Genomic DNA, 24,711 nt, shown 5'->3' with positions numbered 1-24,711 from the left:
ATTCCATGGCACTTGAAGACTCGTGTAGTGGGGCTCCATCTTCTTGAAACAAGATGTTTGAGTTCATTCACAGACTCATACATGACTCCATTTAGTATGTACTCAGTACAGTTTTTGCCTGTAGGTGTTCCCTCAGTAAAGTAAGGGCCAACTTATGTGGCCATGAAAAATTTTGCACCAAACCTTAGCTGACCACTGTGCCTGGCGTTTGTGCTCGGTGGGGATTGCTGTCATAACAATAATGGGCCTTATGCAAGTTAATGCACCTATTTTGGCAGCACTATTCTCCATCTGTCCAGAGCACATTGTTCAGGAATTTGGGGTTTTCCGTCGCCCTGGTTAAGGCACCAGTTGCTAAATTCCAGACGCCATCGGTGATCATTTTTGGACAGTTCTCGGTGCAACAAAATATGGTACGGGTGAAAGTTGTAGCTTGAACGTGTCCTCCGAACTTTCAACGAGGTCACCCCCAGTTGCTTGTGCCATGCTGGACACTGGCTCCAGGCTTTAGTGAGGAGATCAACATCAAATCCTTCATTAACTGTACTGTCATCTCTCTTTCTACCTCGATGCACGTTGACAGATCCAGTTGAATGGAAATGCTCAAGTGTTCGAATGAATGTCTTGTGCAATGTAACGGGACTATCTTGAACGTCGAGCAGAGTAGAAGCTTGCGGCTAAATGCGTCTCACCATGAACTTGCACATGAGCGATGATCATGTCAACGTATTCAGCTGTGGAATACTTGCCATACATTGCCGCTGCCATCCTCGAAATCAGGCATAAATGTACCGATAACAATTGCAGTGGTGTTATTCTCATGCGTTCATTAACCTATGTGTGCCAAGCATGTTATAATGGCAAGCGCAGCTCCCACAGCTGAAAAGCGAAGTAGATGGATGGTTGATAATGGCACTGACTCATCCACACGTGGCAATGCGAGGGTAACAATGCCGTCGTTCCGGGCATCTCCAAGGGGTGTGGCCGTTGTGCTCTTCGGCGCTTCGGTTTTGCTGCTGAAATTGCAGTACAAAACTGTGTTGGCATTTTTGAAGCTGATTTTTTTTTTCTGAAGCTGGTTACGAATTGATTTAAAGCTTATAGATTGTTTCTTTGGTGTTTGCTTACAGGGACACAAGGCAGCTGTGTGATGCGCACATCTACCTGCGGTACCGGTCATCATCGCGCAAACTCGCCATCATCTCCTCATCATTTGTGCACAATCATCAAAGCCAGGCTGGCAATGGCTGCTTTCACCGGAAGCAGTCTGTCACCGAGCGCATTGGCAAGCCCGTGAGTCTTCTTTATTTTTATTTATCTGGTTGCTTGCAACATTTTGGTGGCTGTGACTGAAATCGCTGTGCTGTCTGGTCCGTATAGTGAAGTGTCTTGGAAGTTTGCTATGCACCATTGAGGGTAGTTCCTGTTTTAATGAGGCTTTTATTATGGCAAGTGTATTTGCTCCCTTGTCAAGAACTTGTGGTTTGGTCTGGTTTGTCTGATAACTCTGGTTGCATTGTGGAGCATGATTTAAGAACATGTGCTGACATTCAGAATTCAGGCACAAGTTACGTTCTGTTACGAGCACAATACACCCAAGTGTCTATGAATGTATTGAACATGTACAGTCCACTCTTAAGGGGTACACCAATTTAGCATTCAACCTTACATTTCTTTAAGTCTCCACATTCTTAAAAAAAATAGTTTGCAGTTGATGTAATGCATTAAGTAGACGTATTGATAAAAAATAACTGGGAAAGCAAAGCCGTCTTGTATAATCCGAGTAGTAATTGGTGCTGGTATTCTAATTAAGTGCTTTCTTTAACAAGGGACATGTACCTTTGCATATGCTTGTCCACTGCCCACCGAATGCTGTCTTTTAATATGACTCATGTCGGTGACACATGGTAGTGAGGCTTCCAGTGTTGTGTGCAGGGAAAGGAAGCTTACGGCACTGGCCTGGCAAATTTTGCCACAAGTTGTGTTAATAGATGGCTGCAAGAGAATTTTATCTGTGAAAGGCTAGAATGAACCTGAGCCATAAATGTAAACATTAGGAACACAGCACCTGCTGGCATGTGCGTCACGTGGCTTGAGATTAATCATTGCTGTAATAACCACTGCTGGCCACATAATTTGCATGATACTGCAGTGACTGATGTTTTTCAAGGAAAGTGTGATAGCGAGCCACAGGTAACACAGCAGCTGTTGACATGTGCTCACATTGCTATGAAAATGGTCATCATAGAGGCCTCTGCTAGATACACAATTTGCCAGAATATGGCAGTAACTCATCTTTTTAGACTGCAGCTCTTAGGCGGCCATACATGTGTTGACCGTTGGTGTCGGTGTTAGCAAGCGAATGAGCAAATGCAGAGTGTAGCGGAGGATGATAGCAAAGGGAGTGCGGGGAGGAAAGTGGAGGAGGTTGGTGCAGCGGAACCACGAGGCGGAAAGCGTAGGAGGAGGCTATGGGAAAAGCGTGAGAAGAAAAGCATAGTGCCATGCAAGATGGACTCTGCGGCGATGACTGTTACGAGCCAGCGCCAGAGTAGCGCACCGTCTCCTTTTCACTGATGACGCCATCGATAAAGCATGCGGCGAGCATGTCAGCCAATACCATTTATGGAAACAAAGCGTTGCATGACCGGACGTCTGTCTGCGGCAGCTGCTGTGAATTGCACTCGCACGTCACCCACGCGCTGCCTCATGCAATCTTCTGATTAGCGAGGCAGTTGCGCCGCACTTTGCTCCGTTTGCAATGTGCCACATGAGGCAGATTGTTCGTACCATCCACTATATCGCGAAATGAGAACACGTATAAATCTGCCCTCACATTTAGCATTAGGGAGTATCGTAATCCTCCGTTAAAATTTTTTTGTCTATGTGCCTGTACAAAATACCGTCAAGTTTCGTGAATTCAGCTGTCAAGTTTTTTATGCTATGAGAGAGTGCCTTTTGTGGATTTCCATACAAAGCACTACTGAATGCTTACAACTGCTACATGCCACATAAGCAGTGAGCATTTCTTTATTATTGATTAATGTACAAGTACTGGCTAAGAATGGCAATAATCTAGGCAGACTACCTTGCTTAGCTAGGCAGACTGCCTTGCAGTAAAACTTTCTTTAAGATTATCGCAAAGATCTCTCAAGCCACAGCTTGGCAGTAGCACCAATAGGTGGTTGTCAGGAGTGAGTACACACTCATCTGTACACACAATCGTTGGCACTCGCTCACGTTTTCGTTCATGCTTGCCTACTGAGTTGCATTCATAGTTGCTTCCATTCACACTTACTGGCACCTACTCACGCTCATACTCATGTCCACTCAAACACACAAGCACTCACTCAGGTTCATAATCATGTCCGCTCAAACCCTTCCCTTCGTCACACACTCGTGCCTGTTAAATGAGTGTACACCAAGTAGGAGCCAATGTGCTTGTGAGTAAGTGTGCTGACCTACGGTAGCACCATTCATGCATTTTTCCCTGTCAGCTCACGCGACCTGCTTGCGCTATGTCGCACGGGGTATGAGTGAAATAGGCTGCTACTGTTGATGGTGATAGCCGATGGCTCGCAATCTGTGCAGAGGGACGGTCGCCGCAAGTTCGTCCGTGCCGGCGACCGCATGGGTAAGCTCACGCGCCCCATCCTTCCCGCACTGCCCTTCGAGCACCTGGTCAAGGGCTCCAACGAACTCACCATCATTCCGCTCGGCGCCGGCGGTCTGGGCCACCCCGACCTGCCGCCTCCCCTCATGTTGCACAACCACCACGCGGAGGACCATGCCATGTGCCCCCAGGCCCACCCTGCACTGATGTCACCCGCGCAGCTGTTGCTTCCGCCGGCACTACGCTCCCCGGACAACAACCTCATGCTGTTTCCACGGGGACCGATGAAGATGGACGTGCCGGTCATGGATGGCTTCTGCCGCGACGTCAAGCGCCTCCGCGAAGACGGTGCCGGCATGGTAAGCTTACCTTGAGATGCAGAGCTTTCCCAGGAAATGTAAATGTCTATAGACCTGAAAAGCTGGGCAGGCTTGTGCCGATTCATGGTTTTACTGCAGTGTGGATCAAAGTTGATAGATAAAGGCGAAGTGCCACTGGCTTGCAACTCTATTAATTTCGAAAAAGAAAGAAGATAGAAGTGCACACATTTGCTTGAGCAGTAGGGTGAAACTATTCTGCTCTGTTTTTATTCCGTATCCATCACTAGCCCCCCATGATCGGTTATAGATTTTCGGGCCATGCTCGTATCGGCACAGCAAGAAAAATTTTGACCAGTCACAGAAGGCTAATGGTGGATTTGGAATAAAAACAGAGTGGAATAATTTTACGCTATCGTGAACCAGAAACAACCAGATGGACTATGAAGCCAAGGTGGTGACCCTCTGCCATTAACTAATGAGTAGCAATTTATGGGCACAAACGGGCTCGTTGCAGAAAAAGTTGATGAAGTTTATACTATGCACTCCTTTAATGGCACAAAAAGGTATTTAACAGAAAAAGGAGAGCTTTATGCTGCATCAATTAAAAAGAACTTGTTCGTGACATTGTTCTCAGAATTCTAAATTTCAAGAATGATTTGCTGCCTCACCGTCGTCACACTGTGGTCTATATTGTTCCTTTCAGGTATTATTTACATAACAATTTTGGTATAGTTTACCATTTCTTTTGGTATCCATGTCATAACTCGCAGTATAGATAGTCATCATTTGCTTTCGCAGCAAGTGATCGCACTGCATCATGGCCATTTGCCATGAGTTTTTTATTTTTCTGGAAGGACAGGCTTTGGTTAAAGGGTGCACTGTGCTCGGGTTGTCTTTACTTTGTGAGCCCCTGAACTAGAACAAACCTGTCTATCTCATCTTATTTTATACGCGTTCTTAGCTAGGTCGAGATGAATGAATTGGTCAAGATTAAATTTTACATCATATATATATATATATATATATAATGTATACAAAAAAGATGTGGATGTAGCCTGTTTCATCATCACCACGGAGTTTCGTTATGGAACTTCCAATCACAGGTGATTATCACTGCAGTGTTAATTTGTGGGCACATGCTGCTTGCCATGTGAGTGGCTGCCTCTGTGTGTACCATTTTTTTGGAAAGAACAAATTTGATCACTGATCTTTGTGTCCTCCCTTTTTTGCCTTTGCACTTTGGTGTCTAAAGGGGCCCTGTAACTTAAAAAAAAAAGATAAAGAATGTGTTTGATGTGGGCTAACATGCTCGGTACTGGCTAGCTAAGGTCTAAGGAGACATCTAGCTCGTCCCTACTTTGTGACACACGCAATGAGTTGCCGCGGTAGGTTTGCTGACTCACCAGCATGGTGTAGGGACGACTCCAGCTGTAGTATCAACAACAGGGGTTTAGTTCCCGACACGTGAAAAAGGTGCCTACCACCTAGGGATTATGCCATAGGGCGACTGTCACGGACTGTGGGTGAAAGCTCCCTAGGAAGCCTTCTGAAATATGTTGGCCACACAATGGGGGGCTGGGCCACTGTGCTAAGAGAAGCGTGGAATCAGCAGGCGGGTCTGAACGTCCGATAGCCAAGGGTGCCGAAAGTGGGTCTGCCAGGTGGAGGTGCTCCTGCACCTCAAATGCTACAGAAGAGATGTCAAAAAGAGCATGAGAGGGACTGGGTTCTTGGGCACTGTTAGTATGCGCGGTGCCCAGAACGGCATGAGTCGCATGTGCAGGCAGTAGGCTTCGCATTGTGCCAGCGGCTACAGGGAATGTACTCCATCCAATACAAGGCTGGAATCACACATCCCCAGCGATCGCTCGGGGCAGAAAGTCCGAGGCGCACATGAGCAAAGGAAGGGTGGGTTCAAGGAGTTCCCCACAAGCACGAAAACCTACAGCTTCCAATATCGGTCTGTGGTGCCCCGCAGTCTCAGAAGCCATGTTATCTGACATATTTGTCCTCCAACAGGTAGCGCCACCACCCTGTCACTCTGGAAGTTTCTCTGATTTTAGACCTGCCGGAGGCACCACGAAGCAGATTTTGGCAAATAGGCACAATGTTTATCCGTTCATGATAAACTACCGTGAAAAGTGGCTTGTATTTTTCAGAATTTAAAGGAAAGTGTAATGGGCAAAATTGTAGCCTCTCTGCTGCACACACAGACGTAATATTTGGCTTGGGCACTCATGGGAGCGTCGGCTAGTCACTAAGCAGGCTTTTTTTTTTTCATCCTAAAGAAATTAATTTGCAGGGCTCCTTTAACAAGACTGTGAATGCAACAAAATTCGGGGACACCCGTCTTTCTTCCATGCCTTCAGTTTTCAAGGCCATTGCATGACCTGCACTGATTTCTTTGTGTTTTCACTCTTACGATTACATGTAAAAGAAATGTCTTCTATAATATGACTAATGTTATCTAGAAAATTTTTCACTTCTTAAATACAATCTTCTTAACACCAGCTCTGCAAATCTCTGTACACACAGGGGACACTCAAGGAGAGCTTTCATGTGCAAGAGAAGTCTGGTGAAATCAGTGTCTGTTTCAGAATCCCACCGTACGGCTACAAGGTTGGTCTGGCTTCACATTGTAAATAGAACAGCAGGCGCCGAGCCCTCGAACTGTGAAGTCAGTGATTTGACCTCATTGGCTGGGAGCTGTATTCTCGATTGGCAATTTGGAGTGATGTTGGTATTGCTGCACCTCGGTGGGTTTTAAGTCGAAAGAGCAATGAGGATGCAGAGCAGTTGGTAGTTACAGCTGCTCCCCGACGTCTAAAAATGAAAGTGCGAGTTAAAAGTGGGTAGAAGGATACATCAGCCATGGCTATACTAACCGCCTCGCTCAAGGTGGACACGTTAACTATTCCATGCCAGAAGGAAAACCCCATGAGCACATGACGCTGCATGGTGGGCTTGGTCCATGCATATTGACACGTGTACTTGGTTATCTTTCTTGGGTGACTGCTTTTCGCAATCTAACAAATGTTATCGCTCAGCGCAGGATGCGCCTGCATGTATGGGAAGTTTCTCTAATGTTATCGATGGTTCTGTCGGCTGTCTGTTGTCACTGAACCTTGTGTAATCTGATTGTATGCACGATGCGAATTGTGCAGTATTTTCTGGAAGACACACGGGCACCAGCGATTACTCTGGAACATTCAATGACTAATGTATAAAAGCCGACGCATTTGACTCACTGATCAGAGTTTCGACGATTGCCGACTGTGTTCGCCGCTATCATTGTGCTTTGAGTGTAGCCTGTTTTTCTGGGCACAGGTTCGCTCAATAAAGAGTTAGTTTCACCATTTACAGTGTTGCTGCTGCGTTCTTGACCGTCAATACCGTGTGGTGGTCAAGAATACAGTGTTGCTAGAAGCAGAGATGCGGAGTTGCTATCCCGGAATTAGATCGATTCCGGAATCATTCAGTTTTTTGGAAGCTCAGGATGGAACGGGGATGAAATGTTGCTTATGTTGATTTGAATTTAATGACAATACAATAGCTTTGTTTTTGTGAATTCTCCTTTACTTTGTAGCAGTAGTAGTTTATATTGTAATAAGGACCAAAGCAGGAAGGAAATAAAGGGCTGTGGGCATCATAATTGGCACACTTCCCAGTGGTCACGTAATCTGTGCCGGGGCCATCGACCTTGGAAAAACTGTGGCACACACGGACACATACATTTATTGCGTTTATTCAGGCATTCCTGCCACGCTACGAGGAACAAAAAGAAAAAAGAAAGCTCCAAATTGTCTAGGCTGCCACCTTGTGACACCTAGCCAGAATTAAGTCAAATGACTGTTAACAAACAGCCATTGCTGAAGTGGGATGGGCTCAGACATTCAACTCTGCATAATTGAAAAGAATGGAAATATGCTACCATCTCGTTTTGCGAAATGGAGTGAAAAATAAATTGACTGCATAAACCTTGGCTGGAAGACCATCTGTAAATGCCAAGTGACCCCCCTGCCGTGCAGTGGCTCAGGGTAGGTGTAACGCAACAATTCTTTTCCTTTTTGCGCGTCGTCATCAGCCCGAGTGGTGTTTTGCCTACATTATCGCCTACATTTCTGGGGGCAATATTGTAGCCTCTCTGCTGCACGCACAGACGTAATATTTGGCTTGGGCATTCATGGGGGTGTCGGCTAGTCACTAAGCAGGCTTTTTTATCCCATCCTAAAAAATTAATTTGCAGGGCTTTCTTAACAAGACTGTGAATGCAACAACATTCAGGGACACCCACCTTTGTTCCATACCTTCAGTATGCCACCATCTCAGGACCAGCCAGGAGTGGCTGGTCCTGAGCAGTGGATGATAAGAAAGGCATAGAGTCGAGCAATAGGAATCGCTATGTTATACCGGCCCAGGTGTTTGTCTGGAGAGTTGTGGTGTTCACAGCCCTACGCAGTGTAATTCTCCTGTGCTTCACACGGAGCTGAAAGGATCGCCGAATGTGATCCACCGGGGTGGTACAGCCCTGGTGATACACCCTTGTTTTGTGCCGTGTTAAACCAGTTGCACATACAGCACTTAGGGCCCTAAGGTCATGACCGCATGCTGGTGCCTATGTTTCAGGCCGACATGGGCCGCATCTTTGAGCCGGAATGCATTCTGCAGTGCTACGAGGACGACCACCATGGGAACAGCGCCACAAAGATCGACGAAGAGGAGGAGGAGGAAGATGAAGGGGCGGGCGACAGTGAGGAAGCCGAGTGCATGGCCACTGACCTCTCAATTCGCTCCCGCGGCAATGATGCCCAAATGGAAAGCAATTTTAAGATGCCGCCGGCGGCTCCCGCGGTGGCGATAACACCCCCGGCCGAGATGCCCGAGAACCTCTCGCTGGCAGCCATGAGGGCGGTGGCCAATGCCTCGCGCGAGTACACAGTCACCTGGAAGGAGCTGGAGCCCCTGTTTCGCTTCTGCAGTCGGTGCGGTGCTCCCGTCGAGAAGACCCGCCACTCGCTGCACAGCGTGCTCAGCGTCTCGGCCGTCTGCCAGAGGGGCCACGGGGTGTTCTGGACGTCAAGGTCGTGACCGCCCATCCGTGCTTTGAGTGATCGGGGTCACCGCCGCTGCAGAGCTCGCGGCGCGACCCTCAGATGATCTGGGAACAAGGAGGCCCTTTCACGGAGGCCTCCTTCTTTGCGGGCTTGAAGAGGCCACTTGGCTGCTTTCTTCTGCTTTCTCCTGCGTTCTCCTCTTTTCTTCAGCCTTACGTAGCTGTGAGCTCTGAGCTCGTGTTTTGTACTGCCTGTGAGTACGGTGAGTCGGAAGATGCGTAGGGGGTAAAAGGCCGTGGAGCCGAAGCGTGGGCATCACTTGTGTGCGCACGAGCACTACCAAGGCCCTGCTTATAATGCCAGTCTGCCACCGCTTTGTGATCCTCTTTTTCCTGTGGGTGTGATGCCTGCTTTTCTGCGGGGTTTTTAACAAAATTCTGTGAGGTGGTGTGCAACTGTTGATTTCTTGGGGTTTTGTTTCCGCTCGTTTTTGTCTTTTGCAACCTTTCTTTTCCTAGCTTACTTCATTTTGCCCCCTATGGGTCTTCTGGGTCACCGTGCAGACTGTCCCACGAAGGTGAGGACAGGCCAGTTTGGCCGACCCGTGTGTTCAAGGCCAGGGCCTTCAAGGCTGGCCTAGGCGATGGAAATCCATCTATGTGTGGCATTCGTGTTTTTCGTGGCACAAAGAGCTGGCTCCTTGAAGAGCTCTGGACTCTGTAATGTGTCTGCCACTGCTGTTGTGGTCAAGGGGTTATTTGAAAAAGATGGGCCCAAGCTTTAGAAGGTTGAAGGCCAGTTGGTGTATTGGACCAAGAGAGTCAAGGCCTTTCACAGATTGAAAGTCACTCGTTGCCCCCCCCCCCCCCCCCCCCGTTTTTTTTTCAGGGAGTTGAAGATGAACATTTTACTTTTCTGTGTTCACCTGGCCCATCTGGATGGGCATCATGGCTAAGGTCATGTTCAAGGTCGTGTTCAAGGTCGAGGTTGGCCTTTAGAGTCAAGGTCGGTGTTCTGTTCGTGTATTGTGCGTGATTGTCGAAGTTTGTGGGCATCCCAGTGTTTGTTTACATGCATCTGTGTAGTAGGCCCCTGGTGAAAAGAAACTGTGTTGTGCCAATGATATAGAGGTTGGGATGGGCGGTGGCCATCTGACTAGCCACAGACTGTGACCTTGGAACTTGCTGATCTTGCGGTTGTGTTCACATCATAAAACAACTCGTCTTCGTCTCAGTGCTCTGACTTAGGGCCCAAACCTGTGCCTCGTATGTCAGGTCTATTCAGTGCTCACAATCTGTCTTGGGGACTTTTTATTTTGGTCATGTCGTAAACATCTCTCTTACTGGACTGTTCTCTTTGTTGAAACATGGTGCTGCCTTGAGGAAATGAATATACTTTTCGTGAGCACAGTCTGTCATGGTTTCCACACTTAACAGGGGTATGAGAGTGTAAGATGTTAGCAGCTTGCTTGTAAATACGCTTAGCCTCCATGGGACTTCCTTGGCAAATGGAAGGAACAAGTTAGCATTTAGGCCCTGGAGTCCAGGTTTGGAACTAAGTGTCAGAACCCAAAATGTACATGGTGAAAATTAAACTATGCGCTAGGTGGTTAATATGCTGCAAGGTTGAAACGGGGACAAAAGCATGAGGATCAGGCGATCATACTGGAGCCTTCTTTTTGACGAAAGTATTGGGAAAGGATTGGAGTACTGCACTTGAAAAGGATGTTTTTGAACGTTAGCTTCAAAACTGACAGGAATGGTTTGGTGGGACATTTAAAGCAGTGGCTCAAGTTTTGTTCAGATAGATAAATGGCCTTAATAAACCAGTGCCTTTTGATTTTTCTTGCGGCTAACTTTACCTGCAGAGACCATGTTGCCTTGGCTGCTCAGCCACTAATGAAGTGCCAAAAAGTCTAGCTGTTGGTAATTGACTGGTTAATGTCCTCAGTGAATGGCTCTTATTGCATTTGAATGGCATTAGTAGTGCTTAAAGGTGTGTGCAGAGGGTTAATGACCAGTAATGCTCAGTTGTGCCACTCAGATGATTGTCCCTCTTCGTAGGACATCTCCTGGAAAATGTGGCAAGACTGTACGATTTCGCTATAAGCTTGAAGCTGAATTCAAACTGATCTTTTCACTAAACAGCGACGTGAAAATTTTTCCAAAAGGTGCTGCCACCATTGATGAGTGGCCGCTTGGAAGTACTGCTGCACCGATGTGCAAAAATGTGACATCAATGTGAAATATGACCACTCTAAAGGTGGCGGAACTACTCCTATACAAATACAATCAAATTTACGGCTCTCAAGCAAGGAAAAGGTGTTGTGAAAAATCTGATGTTCATAATACACTGACCTTCAGAGGGCTGTGACAGGCTGTGCTCATGAATTTTAATACATTCACAATGCATTAACGTTTACAGTAAAGTGCCTAGCCATGCGCATGCATAGGTGGGCGAGCTTTTGACTTCTTTTGCTTCCCTGTAGCCGAAAATAGCCTGATTATGCAAATGCACAAATTGGGAATGTGAGTAAGGTGTTCACAAAATCATTTCATGGTTGTTGTGTGTCCTTCATATGCTTCATAATTTGAGCAGGGCCTCCCGAATCCAGCAGAATTTTTACAAACGCCAGTGTTTTTTTTTTTTTTTTCCGAGCTTCCGCCAACATGTTCACATTAGGCAGTTTGATGCATAAGTGTCGTGTTAGTGCAGCTTTTTTTATAAAGCACGCAGTTATTTTTGTTCGTGCTGACAGTTTCTTTAAAATCCCATTACGGGGCTCGTTTTGTTTAGCTTTGGCTTCTGATGCTTTGTACCTCGGCTTTTCCCCTTCCTTCAGGCCCAGCATTGAGACATTCTTTCACGTCTTTTATGCGCTCCATGACTTGTGATTCATCGGAAGTTGCTGGTCATGCGGTATTGGCAAAGGCAGACATCTTTGTTTGCTATGATTATTTGCCTACGATACGGGTCTTTTGTTCACAATTTATGCAGTCTTTTATTTGGCGCTCAGATATTACAATAATGGCTTGGCAAAAAAGATGTGCGGGTAATGTGACTGTAAGCGTGGCGGGCCGTATCTTCCATTTCTGTGTAAATGGCAGTCTAGTGACTAGGGGTGTCCGAATGTTTAAAATTTCAAATACGAATCGAACAGTCTTTGCTATTCACTTTGTGTTCCATTCGAGAATTAGCTATTCAAAATTTTCAGATATCTGATTCTGTTCGACTGTAAGGGACAACAACACATATTGTCTACCCGTGTGTACATAGTCTGCACATTTGTACAGTTGAACTCGAATATATTCAATCTGAAAGGAATCACAGAAAAGTTCTATATATATAGGTAATTTGATATATAAAATAAAAATATTATATTACAAAAACTTTCAAGAGGATTTTGCAACTGTTCATTCTACGCAATAATTCGTTATGTGGGTTCGATATATCCAGGTTCGACTGTATGTAGTCTACATATACTATGTAGTCTGCATGTATGTATGCAGCAGGTACATCATCATGCATAGTCTACAAAGAGAAATTGGCGACTAGCATTCCAAATAATTCTGCTGCAACACAGCCGAGATGTCTGTGCTGAGGGATCAGTTTTCAGGTCAACATAGGGAGCAGCTAATTCTGCACAATAATATCCAGAAATTGCATAAGGATGCACTGTGCTTAGGCGTGCTACAAATTTCTTGTCTAAATTTAGGAAAGCAATTTTTATTGAGCCTCTCTCTCCATGTTCTGCATCCTTTTAAACTGATGTGTGGTGCTGTAGTACTGCTACACTGAGGGCCTTCAGTGAACACAATGCACTATGCGTATCTGGCAGCGGGCTGTTCCATTGTTTCATTACAGCCATCGTCATTAATGGACCAGGTGCAATCGCCTTCCAGTTATTTCTAATTCACAGCCTGCTCAATTTGCCGGCGTAACATGTTTCGGATAATGTAAATAATTATTTTGTTTCTAATCAAGCCAACTCCATGCAACCTTTCTACTTCACATTAATTAGAAATCAGAGAATACTTGGTATTCAATTCAGTATTTGAAGGGAGATTTTCTATCATGTTCATATTCACTTAAAAAAATTTCTTGCTGTTTGGGTACCCCATAATTGGCACTGTTATTGCAGCACATGGAGGAAAGAAAAAAATGGGAGAGGCCCTGACGTCGTGTTTTTGAAGCCAGAAGAGCAACCATATTGGTGTGCCCTTTGATTCTCCAATCAGCTCACCTGAACAGATGGTGCGAGCTTTGAACTCGCGTTGCAACAAGCCGCTGCCAATGTGTGCTGCCCGCACGTGTAAGAACAAAACCCTACGAAACTTCTGCAACAGCTTTAGTGAAGCAGACGTGCCCCTGTGTCTTTCGGTGGCACGTTGGAGAAGTCAACAAAGGCCCGTGCCGTGATTACGCGCGCGTCGCTGTTGTTGGCCAACACTCTGACACTTACAGACCCAAAGCACAACTTTCAAGCTTATGCACCACACTCCAAACTTAGATTATCTCGCGAATGGGATTGGCTTCGAGAGTGATCCGGGTCGAAAAATTTGGTATCGCTTTTTGGAGGCCGAGAGCAGCAGTGAGGGAGCATCAGGAGCGTGGTTGCCATGGCGACGTTGACGTTTGAGGTACCAGGCTCGGTGCTTATCTGTGAGAAACAGCACACGACTTCCGCCACACTTTCTCCAAGATGTCCGGGCTGGCCGGGGCTCCTCCTACGCTTTCCTTCCTCCATGTTGCAGCAGAACACTGGCTATCAGAAGAAGGGGGCAAGTAAGCGGGTATCATCATTTTTATCGGAGCAGCATATTTGAGCACGCATCTTCTGTAGACCAAGCCAAATTCATTAATTGAGTACACTCTTAATGCGACTTTCAGATGTGTGGGTTGGCTCGCTTTTCGTGAGTGCCGCACAATTGTGCTGGCAGCCACTCCCAACTTTCACGGCATTCGAGTTTTCACGAAATGGAAGATGGGTCACGCACAAAGCAAGAGTATTGGCGTCGCTTCCGTGATGTAAATTGCACAACACAAGTAGTAGCTTATATTTATGACTTGTTTTGCATGAGAGTTTTTATCATTGACAAATACGATGCGACAAATCTTGTTACATTTTCGGCGTTCAGTGAGCAGACGGAACAGTCTTGTTTGAGAACATGAGATGTTGCAGCGGGTCGCGTGCAGCTAGTCTCAGCACGAACTTGCTGCCTCCAATATTGAGGTCTGCATAATGCTGGCAGCCAGCTGTTCTTGATGGTGTCTTTTGAAGACTCTCCAAGACTGTGAGCACGTGACCGTCTTTCTTGGGCACAAGTAGACTTGCGGCCCGTGGGAGGAAAGAGAAGTCTTTTTCATTGCGTTCCGGTGGCAGGCAGGCCACTGTTTCTGTTGGCATTACCAGTGTTCGTTTTGTTTAGTTTGTTCCCTCCCCATTAACTCAGTCCTTTTGCGCAGCCCGCGTGATGGGTTGCACGTTTCTTTTTGTACAGGCATCACAGCATTTAACGATATGGCACACGCTCGTTCAAAGTATGTATGAAGGTGATGTATCCACGATTACATGCACCCTGCATTGCTTCTCGCCTGAGTAACACTTTTTTCACATCAGTAAAGCCGGCGGTTAAAATTTGTCGCACACGCAGTGACGAGAGGCGCTGTGCTCCTGCGTTTTGCCATTGTTGTTTTGCGTTGTTGTTGTTGTCTTGTGTTTTGTTCTCTCTTGACTACATAACTGTGTGTTCGGGAGATGACCGACGTACCTGAGAGCGCGACCTTCCTCTTTTGAGAGGGAAGCAAGCTCTTGCAAAGTTATTTGGTTTGTGTGGGCACGTTTATACATTGACGCAGGCATTGTAGCTAGGCCACAGGACACTTCTTTCTTTCTTTTCTTCTTCTCACTTCAACATGATACAGCAGTTTCGTCCTCTACTCTTCTTTTTGGTGGTTGGCATGCATGTTAGCTTTACATTCTCTTACAACGCTGTCCCAGACTTCCAGGCGCTTCTGGCATAGCTGACACAAGTTGGGCTAATGTGTGAAGAAAACTAGTGATGAGACAATGATTGCTTCATCTACTTGCTCCTTATAGTGTGAACAATCTGTGGCTCTTCGGAGCAAAGTTTAGGAGCGTTCAAACGTGGGTGCTGGTTGGAGAACTTTCAGGATGCTCCAGGAACTTAAACTGACTGATAGGTGTTTCCTGGGGCATTCCCATCACTTTCAGGTCCTTAAAAGTGGCTGCAGTCTTATTTGTAGGAGCTAACAGAACTGCATAACTGGTCTCAAAGAGTAATTTTCAAGAGTTCATTTTGAAAATGCTGTGCCAGCTTTGAACATGTGTAATGGTAAACATTTATAATATCAAAAGTTGCATTTCTTGTAGTGAGAGCCAGGATATAGCATAAAAAATAAAACGTGTCTTATCTAAGGAATTCATGCTGGGCAGGCATTGCTAAACGTTATTAATGGTAGATGAAAGCTTCTCAGATTAGTGATAGCAAGAGTCTTAACTCCCTCTTCCCCTTTTATCCGTCAAAATTTTATTATGTGGCTTAGCATTACCATTTCAGCAAAACACCCGGACAAAGCTGCGATGGCCTCACTTGGCGGTAATACCATGTAACATTCTCAACCACGTTGGCCTCGCATTACAAGCTGTGGCTGCGTACCCTTATCTGCTGGCATAAATGTTTTTCACAGTAATGCAGACTTCTCATTGCTCTGCTCTTATGTGCCAAGAATTGTTACTCAACAGAAGAATGTTGTAGCATGTTCTATTTGAACACAGGTCCACCAGGTGCTGCTACCAAAGCTCCTCTTTGCATTTGTGTTCTGGTGTCCCGCTGAGATGGTAGTAGTACCAAGTGTATTCGTTCTGGTCAAAATACTCCGATGTGAGAGTTCTATTCAAGCTTTGCTTTGTTGTTTTCAAGATTGCACCTCTGTCTTATCTTGCTTCACTTGGCTTGGCCTTTCGAAGCTTATAGCCTTTTTCACGCCACAACTGACACCAAGAAAGATGGAAAAGAAAGATCAAGCCAGTGGCCTAGCTACAGTAAAAATGGAATGATGAAACCAGTTGGCATGTTGTTTAAGCTGTTGACATTTTTTATAGGGCATTGTTTATTCAGACGTGTCATGAGTGTGACCGTCGTTGAAATTATTTAGATGCTGTTAAGAGAAAGCACACACTAAAAAAAAAGAGATGCACATATTATGCTATAGCCGTATTTTAGTGTAATCTGTAACAGTGCAGCATCTGTTTAGTGCTGTCTTTTTAAACTGTGCAGACAGTGACCTGCATACAAGATCGCATACTGTACTATATATATATCATAGTTTATATGACAATCGTGTCGGGTGTTAGTCACGGGTTTTTGGGAGTTTACATTTTTTTTCTTTCTTGTTCCCCGTTGCTGTACACTGTGCTGCGTTTGTGTTATGTGCACATTACTAACTGCGTGTTTATTGAGCAGAGCCGTGAGATGAAGTTTCACAATTCAGAGAGAGCACACACTGTTTTTGCACATTTTCTTGTCAGTGTGCATAGTCCGTAGCACTCGTAGTCACATTGCTGTGCTTGCATGGCACTCAATGGTTTACATTCACAGAGATAATAGGACGATATATTTCTTTCTGCACTGCTTTTTTTTTTACAGCTGGAGTAATTTTATTGCTGGATGATTTGCACGTTGTCATTGTCTGCCCATCTGTTCAGTGATTGCAGTTGTCTTGAAAGTTGAAAAGAGAGAGAAATAGGCTTAGCAACAGTACCACCTTAATTGTAGCCCCTTTAGTCACCAAGTCCATGATTATAAATGCCAAGTTGATGCCTCAAAACCACAAGCATGAAAAAAAGAAGACTGAAGAACACTCAGGTTTTTAATGTGTTGTCTACATTTGAAGATGCCACTGGTAAGGGGTGCATCAAGAAATAAGTTATGTGTAATGTGTGTCGATGGTCCACACAGTATTGCAAATCTGGCTAAAATGTCCATAGCATCATGCATAATAAAGAGGATGTCCTTCTTAAGTGATGAAGGAGTACAAACATTGCACAGGATTGGCGCATTCATTGTGAGAACGCAGAACCAATTCCCCATCTCGAGCTGCTAATGATCTTGCGCCCTATTTTATACTTGCCAAATAATGGCCAACGACTGATCAACACAAGGGCCACATTGCATCCTGACATGAAAAAAGGAAGTTTGTCGATTCACTGATTTTTCTGCGGAAGGACTCGGTGATAGTCAAACCACGCTGTTTGCAAAAGCGTGGTGGTGCCCTCTTATGTGCAGTCTTATCGGACTCGTCAAGGCTGTAATTTGTGGTGGAGCATCCGCACACTGACGCAGGCGTGTCGTTGGATGGTGATGGTCCACCTTGTGGGTGGGTTATTCTATGCTTGCTGTCTATACAGTTGCAATTCCTTAAGCCTGTGGAAAAGCTAATTTCCTCCTGAACATTTCTATACTTTTGAGGGCAACAGGTTTCTGTTAAGTTTTACATCTTCAACTGCGAATGTTACCTCTCTCGGCATATAACATACTGTAGGACTTTTGGCAGCATAATCTGTCACTCTAGCCAAACTCTTGCCTGTTGTGTTCTTTTTCAGTCATTGATATAAGGCCGCCTCAACCGTAGTCACTGAACAGGGGAGAATACCTGACCAACGTGCTTAACGTGTGTACATTTGAAGCTTTTAAATGCTCGACGATCAGCTCCCGCAAAATCTCTTACTTCGCATGTGGTTGGCTTTGTGTAATATTGATTTCAAAGCCTTGAGACTTAAATCGGTACCACAGGAAACTGCACTTCTTTTCATATTTGCGAGACACTAGCGGTACAAGTTTGTGCCGTCTGCAAGCGTTGCGTTACCACTGCCCCTGACCTTGTGCAAAGTTGTGTAAAACAAAAACGCTCAGAGCTGCATTTGCCTACTATTATACACACGCCACACAGTGTCTTTAATTTTAAAGGAGTACTGACAAAACATTCGTCATCTTTTTTTTCTGTTGTGTTAATTACATGAAGGTCCAAATCCTCTAAATCATCAGAAAAATTCAGGAAATTGTCAAACATACGCCATGCGTTAATTATTTTTTTATGAGCAACATCATCACACCTATTCTTATTGTTACACATCAGCAAATTTAGCTCTTGAGTCATGATGCCGCGACAACGTTGATGACACCAGGTCTGGCATTTCGAAGCCAACTTTAGTTTCAAATTAAACTATTTTATAAGTTTTTCGCAACCCCCATTATTGCTAAATGTCATCCTTTTACATGTGAGTAGCTTGTACATGTCAGTACTCCTTTAAGGGTAGCAGAACTAAACTGTGCGGGGGCGAAAGCCTGTCATTGTCTTGAACAATGTTGGAAGATCCAGTAACGGAAAGCAAATGCAAGTTGTGCACAATCAAGGCGAGCGACAAAGGTTGCGAAATGTGTTTGCAGAGGAAGAAAAAAAAAAACTTTGAGCGGTCCCCTCATCCATTTTTGGAAGCTGTAGATCAGGAATGTGATTGCTGGTCACAACATTTATGCGACACTGCTCCAGAAGTCGCAGTCTTGCTGGCCTTTGGTGAAGCAGACCTGGGCTTCCTTAATGTTAACCAGACATGGCTAGAAGCAGAAGGAAACGCCTGTGCATCCAGACGATCATAAAACACCCTCACAAGAATCCGTGTTTCTAAAGGCATTGAATGTTTGCATGATGCAATACATGTGTGTTCCGCATGTTGCGCGTTTTCCTGTTTCTTTTTCTTTCTTTACTGCTCCGAGTTCTTGAAAAAAAAGAAAAGAACTTGAGGCCCACTTGTACAGATCATCCTGTATACACACTTTTGTAAATGTTGGCGTCGAAATGGTTCATCGATAACAAATGTACTCGTCGCTCAAATGTGCATGCGCTTCACCTTGTAGCCATTTAAGCCCATTATTGCACATTATCTTGAGATGTTGCTTGCACAAATGTTTTCAATGCAAGGAGTGTGATGCTAAGCATAGCGGTCAATGTTAGGAGTACGGAGTGTGTGCTTGCATTGCCAGGTGTTCTAATTACTGTAAAAAATTGGCTGTTGTATGCTGTTCTAACTCGTACTAATCTTAAGAGGCATGACATCAACCACGCACTTGTGTAGAACCCCCCCCCCCCCCCAAATAAGGCTGCCAGATACCACTCCGCCCTACTTTCGCATGCCTCCAACGCAGTTGTTTTTGTGAAATGTGTGCAGCTAAATCATTAATTGCAGCACGTTTTACGCACCGATGCCTTCTTAAAAGCCATTATGGCCTTGCACAACTACAAGCCTGTGTGCTGTGGGACACAATGACCGGTGACATTATTTTATAGTCAATGTTAATAGAGTTATTATTAGTTGCTTATATTAACCATACACGAGGATGGTGTTTTGAGAGAAGCTTTGGCTTTACTTATGCACTAGCTACTTTTCCTTTTTTTTTTCTTGCGCCCAGCCTTTGTCGTACGCGGCATTCTCACTCAAACATAATCACAGCCATACAATACATCAGGCGGGCATTAGCATCCTTCCCTTGTCTGCTGGCATGTTCTTGCCAGGGAATTTATGTTGCATGTTGGGTAGCCACGCTAGCTGGCTACAACGCCGCCAACCAGTTTGACATTTGCTTCAATGCGAAAAAAAAAACGCTTTCACTTCAGAAGTTACTGACTGTCGGTGCCAACGAACGTGTACAGCTAGAGCCACCGACGTTGCGCTAGCATTGTGGGAATGGAGTTCAGCATTGTTCCATGGTAGAACAGCTGGTTAGGAGGTGATGGACTTCGTTTTAGCAAGTGTTGATGTTTGTGAATGTTTGATGCATGTAAAGCTGGCTCAGCTTTGTTTCTTTTTGTGGACTGTGGCACCAGTTTTGTTCACCTGGAACACTGTTGGCAGTGCCAAGGATTGCAGAGAGGTTGACGGAAGGAGTTGCGGCACGCCGCCCAGTAATGCTCACTGGTTGGTTTCGGCCACAGTGGTGTGGCCACTTGCCGAAGGCGTAATGCTGGTTTACGGATGTTTCGAAATGTTTGTCACCTACTTCCAGCCTAATGTTGTCACTGGATTGGTGTTAACTCAATGTCCTGTGGAGGCTGTCACTTCGAATGGCAGTTTTTGTCATCTATCACTGCGTGTAGGTCTTTGATGTTCTGAATGTTGCACAGCTGTAACCGGTGGTCACCATGATGCACGTTGTGAAATGGCCTGGAGCCATTGATGATGGTTGGCAGTGATGTTTGACTCGCCAAGCTGCACTTGTTTGGTTGTTGCAGGACTTGTTGTTTCAAGATTTGTGGTTGCTGGCATTGTTGTGCTTGTTCTAGCGTTTTCTTGAAATGTTGTGGTTTGAGAAGTTACAAATGTTTTGTGAAAAGCGTGATGGATGCACTGGTGCAGTGTTTGAAACATTTTCTTGCGTTTAATTGACTGACAGTGAACAAACAAGGGAAGTCTTAGCACAAAGCCGTTTTCAGCAGTGCGGCTGATATTTTGTGGAAACAACAGGTGTAAAGCATCTGCTGTTGCCCTGGTAAGGACAGTAAGCGTGGTCAGAACATTGGCTCTGAGCCAAGGCTTTCCCTGTTTGCCACCTGTTGGTGAATTTAAGCCAGCACCTTCCTGCGGCCCTTTGGCATGTTTGGATTTTTTGCCGTTATTCTCTTTAGAAATGAAATGAGATGGCAGCTTGAAGAAAACCAGTAAACAGCTGTCGGTTTAATGTTTTCCTTCATTAGAAAACTGAAGCGCAGAACAGTTGCCCTGTATTTCTGCCGTGACGGCACAGTTGGCTCATTGTCTTGCATACCGCAGGCTCCGATAGCTTTAGAGTAATTTAGAAACTTGCATATGTTTTGGAGGCTTATTGGCTAAAATGCTAAAAATATTTGAGATTGCTTTATTATGAGAAAAAATAATGACACCTGTTGTCCGGCCAAGCTAGCACCCAGTCTTTACAAGGTGAAAGAACACAAAAGGCATGTGTAAAGGTCACTTGGTGCATTGTTGAAGGTTGAGCATCCCTCTACTGTGTCCTGTATCATTTTGAACGCTTTTACCCTGTAAAGACTCGTGTGTATGTGCTAGCTAATGTCTCACGCATTATGTTCATGCAGAACAGACATTCTTGCCGACCAGCAACATCAGAGCAACGTTTGTAGCCTATTACTAGTTAACAGTTAATCACCACTTTTGGCCAGCTCTTTCTAAAACACCGTCAGTGAATACAGCCACTCTGAAACTTGAGAAAGTTCAAAATGTTAGCATCACCTTTAACATTGCTGTGGCATAAAAGTTGGTTGTGGCCTTCTGTTTAGCCAGAAACAGTGGTCAGCACATGCGTGAGTGTCAGGTGGCTTGGAAAGCTCAGTCTGAGCCACCGGAGAAAGAATGTAACACGCGTTGCATGTTTTTCTTTTTGCACATGTTTTGGTGGTCATTCCCATGCTGCGTAGTGATTGTCAGAGATAAGGGAAGAGCGGAAAACATCAGCCACGATGACAAACACATTGTTCTTGTACATAGCTCACCACCGCTGCTCACAGCCACGACTGTAATTCAATGCAGGACTCAACTGGTGTAAAGCCTCAAGCTGCCTGCGCATGTACATGGTGTATTGGTTTTGGCTAGGACATGCCTGGGGTACTGCCGCTACCAGTGCGTTCAGTTCAGATCATTAATTTTTCCCCTGCCATTTCGTGCCGATAAAAGAGCTGCAAAAAAAAAAAAAAGCTGCAGCCACCTCTTTTCATCAACCGCAGCAGACGCTTTCAAGATACACAACTCATTTATGTAAAGGAATACATCAAGTATGAAGTAATGTTAAGCACACAAAAAAAAAATGTGGTCATGCTGTCTTAACTATCATAGCAGCCCTACTGTTAGGTCAATTAGCGCATCTATATAAGAGCAACCTGGATGCATCAAGCTGACAGATAATGTTGCCTGATGAGTGCTCATCGTCACAGGAAGGCATAACAGCTATCCAGAAATTTGCACCTAATGCAGTTGGCATTTTGCCACAAGGGTCACGAATTGCACAGAACGGTGGCTGGAGCTGTAGTTCTCTGGAACACCCCACCATATTGACTCGGAAATCAAGGTGGCAGCTGTGTGCAGAAGCACATGCATTGCTTTCACGCGCCCAAATTTAACTGTTTCACTTCCTCAGCGCCATTATGTTGGGCAGTTCTGCTGGGAGATGCAATTGTAAACTTTCAGCACTGCTCTTGGATCTATTCTCTGCTATTCGAGTGTCTGGCACAAGCGTTACGTGTGAATGAAGAGGAGACTTTATGTGTGTGCTCACGTACACTCTAATAAAAACAGTTTACACCCTTTCAGATGTATCTTTGTCCCACAACAGTAATCGACGTTTACCAGTGTCCCATATTCCTTTCTCCAACGCTGCGTGCCCGGTACTTCCAGGTCACGAACAGCATGCACACTGTCAGCGTGACATAGCATTCTTGACTGGAAAGTCGCGAGCGCAGAATACTCAAGAAAGGAAATGCAAGCACGACAGATTATTATTTTTGTGAGTCCAAGAAGTACAGCTCAAAGGGTGTAAACCGTTTTCAGAGTGTATATTGCTGCACCCTCTAGGGTGCAATTTTGTCATAACATTAATCACCAGCCTTGTGCTCGATTCCTTTATTGCCACACGCCCGCTTCTTTCCCGCCAGAAATGCCATCGGGTGGTCTCGCTGCAGACGGTGTTCGTGGCAGGAAAGTGCCCAGCACTGAAAATTTGCTCACAAGAGTGAAGACACTCACTGCAGTGGTGAAAATACACCCTAAAGCGTGTAGCTTTTAACATTGTAAGAAAGAGATTTGCACTTCGTGACGCTTGTAGCCCAAGGGTGTGAAGTGATTTGCAGTCTAACTGCTGTATTCAGGAATGCATCTTAACTTGGAGCCCACACTTGACTTGATTTAAATGACGCTTGTCGTGAACGCACCTAAGGAAACGCAATGAGCGTCTTGGGCACGTCCCCACCAGGCGTCGTTTATATCAAGTCCAGCATGGGCTTCAAGTTAAGATGCATTTCTGAATATGGGGGTAAGTCTATTAGTGCATTCCATATTTTGATGTGCACTGGCTACTGTGATGCTCATGCCTTGTCAATGGGTGTAAAAAAATGCCAAAACCTCAATTCGGCATGTGCTTTAATGAGTTGTGTGCAACTTAAGAGTACACCAAAAAGGGTGTGCTATTCGGCATCTTACACTCTTAAAACAGTTGTACCCTTTGGGGTGTATATGTGTCTCACAACAGTAATCGTCATCTACCTTGCTTGCATTTCCTTATCGCTCACTACTTTCCTGATTGAGAATGCATGTCATGCTGACAACGCGCATGCTGTTTGTGATCTGAAAGTACTGGGCTCGCAGCGTTAAAGAAAGGAAATGCGGGCAAGACCAACGACGATTATTGTTGTAGGAGGAGATACGCCCCAAAGGGTGAAAACTTTAAGAGTTTAGCTTTTAAACACTTTGAAGGGTACTTTTTTATGGCAGTTGCAATCATTTTCCAAAGCATTTTGCTTCACTTATACTCTGAACAAGTTGCACTCAATGACATTACATGTTTGCTAGCATTCTCAGCAGCAAAGCTCTGGGCACCTTATTTTGGAAAGGAAATGCTCACAATGGTTCCGATTATTGTTGCACGACAAAATTACAACCTGGAAGAGCTTATTGGTGGCATGTAAAGCCGTGAAGATGCAAGTGTTTAGCTGGGGACACACATTCTAGTGTATTCACGCGTCACTGGGTGCGGCAGTGTCTTGGCATGGCTTCACCACGTGGTTTCCTTTCACTGTGGTGAAATTGTCTGCGCCGTGTTCTTCTTCTAATGCCAAATACTCATCATCGGTGACTAAACCCCTTTTTGCTTGTCATTCAATTTCATCTGCAATGTACTCGAAGAACACATGGAGAAAGCAACTTAACCCCAATTAACTGCAAGCACAAGTGTACTGTCATACCATCATCCTCTCCTGCTGTCACCAAATAAAAACATACACACATGAAGCGCTAGGAAATGCAATAAAAGGAAAAAAAATGAATCTCAAGTTTTGAATTGGTCTGCTTGTGGCTTCTTACTGCACTGCCGCAGTTTATGGGTTACCGCTAAGTTTTTGGCTTGGATGGACGTCTACACCCAATAAAACTGCCATCGAACCTCTAAATAATGAACACGAATGTAATGAAGCAAATGAAATGTTTCGCACTGATATCAGTGTGCAAAGAATACTGTGTGCTTATAACAAATGCTGGATATATTACAGGTATTTTTGTATCAGATGCGACTTAAGGTTGAACTATACTCAGTCACAATTCAGAATTCAGCATGAGCTCGACCCACAGAACTACACTATACCAGCCCCCTGTGCCTTCGTGCATGGAAACGTAGTTCCCAAGAGATGCTGACGCCGAAAGAAGTCATTGTGTCATCATAGTGTGTTCATTGGTGAACCACTAAGCAACTTTTTCAGGTCCTCCTGAACTACAAGAAAACTGTTTGAACCTCGGTATACAGAACACGATATGACAAATTATTGTATATAATGAAATAAACCTAAAAGCTTTCCTCACTTATAACGACATCTAACGAACATTGGGTATAATGAAGGCATTTTTGTGTCAGGTGTGACTTTGTCATAACACAGTTCAACCGTATATTTT

At 45.0% G+C, this 24,711-nt stretch overlaps 1 protein-coding gene across 2 annotated transcripts in view; it reads left to right on the top strand.

Moving 5' to 3' along the window:
• The window catches only part of LOC126544487 (uncharacterized), a 52,766-nt gene extending 28,660 nt beyond the window's left edge, over window positions 1-24,106 (top strand). Inside the window, exons 2-5 of one of the 2 annotated variants that reach the window (XM_050191825.3) lie at window positions 1,131-1,293; window positions 3,592-3,972; window positions 6,469-6,552; window positions 8,560-24,106. In XM_050191825.3, the coding sequence (XP_050047782.1) occupies window positions 1,131-1,293; window positions 3,592-3,972; window positions 6,469-6,552; window positions 8,560-9,021 (1,090 nt within the window). In that variant the 3' untranslated portion in view covers window positions 9,022-24,106. The remainder of the gene's footprint in view (window positions 1-1,130; window positions 1,294-3,591; window positions 3,973-6,468; window positions 6,553-8,559) is intronic. The other variant, XM_050191826.3, reaches the window with a different exon arrangement.
• Window positions 24,107-24,711: the final 605 nt, after the last annotated feature.

This window comes from Dermacentor andersoni, chromosome 10 (genome assembly GCF_023375885.2).
Source record: "Dermacentor andersoni chromosome 10, qqDerAnde1_hic_scaffold, whole genome shotgun sequence".
Taxonomy (NCBI): Eukaryota; Metazoa; Arthropoda; class Arachnida; order Ixodida; family Ixodidae; genus Dermacentor; species Dermacentor andersoni.
The sequence above is the reverse complement of the archived record's forward strand: the minus strand, read 5'-3'. Positions and strand labels throughout refer to the sequence as shown.